Below are 3,858 nucleotides of genomic sequence, written 5' to 3' on the forward strand. Positions count from 1 at the left end.
AAAACCATGTGAAATATTTTGACAATAGCTACAAATCATGATGATTGACGAACGTTGATTATCGTTGTAATATTTTATTTCTTTGGTTTAGTTTAATCATGATTAATAGTATTGATTTACCATGTTTTTAAGCCGTGACTGTTTATGGTGTAGCGAAAATTCAATTTTCTTATAGTGACGACAAATATATTATATTTGTCACATTAGTTTAAGGCTACCCAATCACATCTGTGTTAGAATTTTTCTGAAATAACAGATATATTTAAACAAAAAAGAGGAAGATTAAAATCAGTAATTTGGGCCTTTTTGTACTCCCATTTATTCATTTATAAATTACATATTAGTATAGCAATTTTTTTTTACCATATTGGACTTTGGAGTACATATATAACATGCATGGCTGATGGGCTGATCATTAATTTCCACTTCCTTCACCGTAACCCGACCCGTGTCCCTCTCCTTGACCGTACCCACTTCCGCTACCAGAACCCTCACCGGACCCTCCACCTCCACCACCACCACCTGACCCACCACCGGACCCTCCCCCACTGCGGCCGCCTGACCCCGACCCTGCTCGGGATCCAACAGTTGAGCCCGCTTCTGAACCCGCACCACCACCTGAACCTGCACTAGAGCTTGAGCTAGAGGTTGAACTAGAACTCGAGCTAGCCCTAGAGCCTGAACCGGAGCCCGCACCAGCCCCTGAGCCGCTGCCACCACCTCCTAAGCCAATGCCAATCCCGGCGCCAACTCCGATCCCTAAGCCACCCAAGTCCAGGCCCAGGTCCTTTCTGGCAACCCGACTTTCAGAAACAACGGCTAAAGTTGATAAAATAAGCATAGCCAAAAGAGTATATGACTTCAACTTTGCCATTGTAGCACAAATTTCTTGAATGGAAGGTTTTGTGCACTCATAACATGGAAATGTAGAGGTATTTATATTAGTTAATGCTATGGTTGGAAAATGGCATGTGAATGGTGCCGGAAAATAAAGAATTTAGAAGTGGGTTGGCATCTTAATTCATTAATTCTCTTTTTATTAGATAAAATATAAGAGGGATGACCAACGTAATAATTTATTTATGTATATACTTAGTTAATTATGCTTACGCTGACTTTACGATTATATAAAAAAGAATCTTGATGTAAGATAAATAAAACCTCCGTAGAAAGAAAGAAACATAGTGAGATAAGAGAGGGGAAACAAATCATAATTATAAATTTATTAAAAACATAAAATTTTAAGAGAAAGTAATATGGAGAAATAAGGTAATCGAGAAATGTAGAATAGTGAACTGAGAGAAAAATAAATAAATTATAATTGTATTAAAATTATTGTTTTGACCATTTTTTTTAAAGGAGGAAATAAATTAATAAATAAATATGAGCATTTAAAAGTGGATACGACCAAAGAGTTTTCTTTTATAATATAGTATAGATAATAAGAGTTTTTCATTATATTATAGTGAATGTTCAATTTGAGCCACATTAAATAACAAGCCTGCAATTACAATCCCATCAAAATATAAAGTGGACCAAACATTAGGAAAAAATCTTCTATGGCTACAATTTTAATGGCTATGGACTAAAAATCATGATCAAGAATTATTATTAATTATAGTTAAATAAAATCAATATAAAAACTTAGTTTTTCATCATAAAAAATAAAGTGTTTGCCATGGATAAGAAACATGACAAAATAAAAGCCATGGCAAAATTTTAGTCACTCTTGCAAAAGTGATGACCAACAATTTTTACTGATCATAATCAATAACTATTTGTTACAATTATTTATTTTTAACCATGATTATAAATTAAAATTATATATAATATTTCTTGTAGTAAAACCACACTTCTCATAGTCAAATTACAAATTTATTACTATAAGTGAAGCGCGTTTGAGCAAGAATACTACTGAATAGTCGCCTCTTGACAAGTTTTTCTGTCGCCCCTTGACAAGTTTTTCTGTCGCACTTCTTTTAAAATCACTAATAACTACGGTCTAATAGTTAAGATTGAACGTTTGAATTCTTCGAAAGACATTTTGTTGCGCTAGACGTCATATGACTTGTGTATAAATCTCCAAATGGCTAGAGTTTATCTTTTAGGACAGTAGGGCAGCTGTAGGGCTCTTGGCCTGCGCATATATATAGCCTAAGCGATAGACGAATTTGTGGGGTAGGACCTTTTTTCTATTTTTGTAAAAGAAAATAAATTTATATTTAAATCGATTTGATGGATAATTTATTTTATTAGAAGATAAAACTGTTTGATTTGGGCACCGAATTTGGAACAGCGGAGATGGAGATTTGTGGATGGAAAAGAGCGAAGGCATAGGCATGCAGTGGAAATCCTGTTGGATTCCTCATACATATGTTGGCCACTATCACCAAGTTGATGGTGCTGCCAAACCCACCAAGATTAGTAATAATATGTTGTTTAGTGGCAAATTATATACGACAACATACTATCATTCTTGTTTCTTTTATAGATTGAATTAAGTTGGAATTGAAAGGTGTTTGGCTAAATTTGTTCGAAATATCTTATAAGTTTTTATATTTAATTTATAAGATGTTAAATTTTTATGTTTAAAATAATAAATTTTAAAGTATTTGGATAAATAAGATGTTAAAACTAGCCAATTATAAAATATTAAAATATTTGGTGTTGTACGCTATTTAAATTGTAGTAAGTGTTAATATTGTAGCCCAATGACCTTAAGTATGCCCGCTCGGTAGCCCATCACCTGGCGCACTCGGCAGCCCAAGAACCCGACCCGATAAACCCGACCTATCCTCCTACCTACTCATATCCACTTCTAAACCTATTCTCACTCTCATCTCTCTCACTCTCCTTGCGCCGTCTGACTGCTTCTTCTCTTCATATTTTCTCTGTGATTTTCTTTCCCTTCTTCTCACCGGAATCCATGGCTTCCTTCCAAAACCAACTTAATGGTTTATGGAAGGTGACCAAGACCTTTCTTCTTCGCGTCTTTGCTCGGTCCTTTAAATAGAAGATCCCTTCTCCTTCTCAAATAAAGATTAGTGATTATCCCTAAATCTTTTTGCATTTTCTTCGTGAAATAGTGAAATTTGGGGGTCTTTGTGACCGAGTGATAAAGAGATATGAGTGATCGGAGTTTGTAGTCGGTTTTGTGAGTTCTACTTGGTGTTACCGTGGGTCGGTACTCTTGGGTGCGGAACTTTTGTGACCATATACCCTACACTGTTGGATTTGGTTGAGTTCTGAGGCTGTCATCTCTATACTGTTGATTTGATGTTTATTTCTCATTCCTGATTCATCTTATTGTCAATATTCATTTGTAATATTCAGTTTGTAATTATTAAGGAGTTTCGTACTCCATCTTTTGTAATAGTTGAATAGGATATCTTCGTGATATCCACTTTACAATGGTATCAAAGCCTCATCTTTGATCCTCGACGCTCAGATGGTGGTAACTCTTCAAAACCCTCCTTTTATTTTCTGCACTTACTTTTTTGTTATATTATCTGTCGATCTATTTCTGAGGTGCTTATCCCCCTGATTACCCTCCTGGCCAAACTCTTAAGGTCGTCGAGTATTTGGAGTGGGTGTTAGGCCAGAGAGGCCTCGATCTTGTGGTTATTGATCTATTGGTTCCTCGTATTTAACTGCTGTCATATTTTTCTTGTGTGATCCGGGATACTTTTGGTTCATATATCTATAACACTCTCTGGATCTTAGTGAACTGAAACTGTGATTATTTCCCTTAAATCCGTCTTCTAATTTGCTGTGATTTTGTGATTTATCACTGTGACCTGTGGGGATTTATCTGTGATCTTAATTCTTTTTGCTATCTCGAATTTACTCTTGTGATCT

At 35.4% G+C, this 3,858-nt stretch overlaps 1 protein-coding gene across 1 annotated transcript; it reads right to left on the reverse strand.

Annotated features, from left to right (window-relative positions):
- Nucleotides 1-282: 282 nt before the first annotated feature.
- LOC105155628 (uncharacterized) lies at nt 283-927 on the reverse strand. The gene has a single exon (XM_011071525.3). The coding sequence runs from the start codon at nt 872-874 to the stop codon at nt 416-418; it is 459 nt and encodes a 152-aa protein (XP_011069827.2). The 5' UTR covers nt 875-927; the 3' UTR covers nt 283-415.
- Between the last annotated feature and the right edge of the window lie 2,931 nt (nt 928-3,858).

The sequence above is a fragment of the Sesamum indicum genome, linkage group LG2 (assembly GCF_026168435.1).
Source record: "Sesamum indicum cultivar Baizhima isolate 11 linkage group LG2, ASM2616843v1, whole genome shotgun sequence".
Taxonomy (NCBI): domain Eukaryota; kingdom Viridiplantae; phylum Streptophyta; class Magnoliopsida; order Lamiales; family Pedaliaceae; genus Sesamum; species Sesamum indicum.

Coding starts and splice junctions, on each gene's coding strand:
- LOC105155628 (XM_011071525.3), bottom strand. CDS start 874: ATGGCAAAGTTGAAGTCATATACTCTTTTGGCTATGCTTATTTTATCA.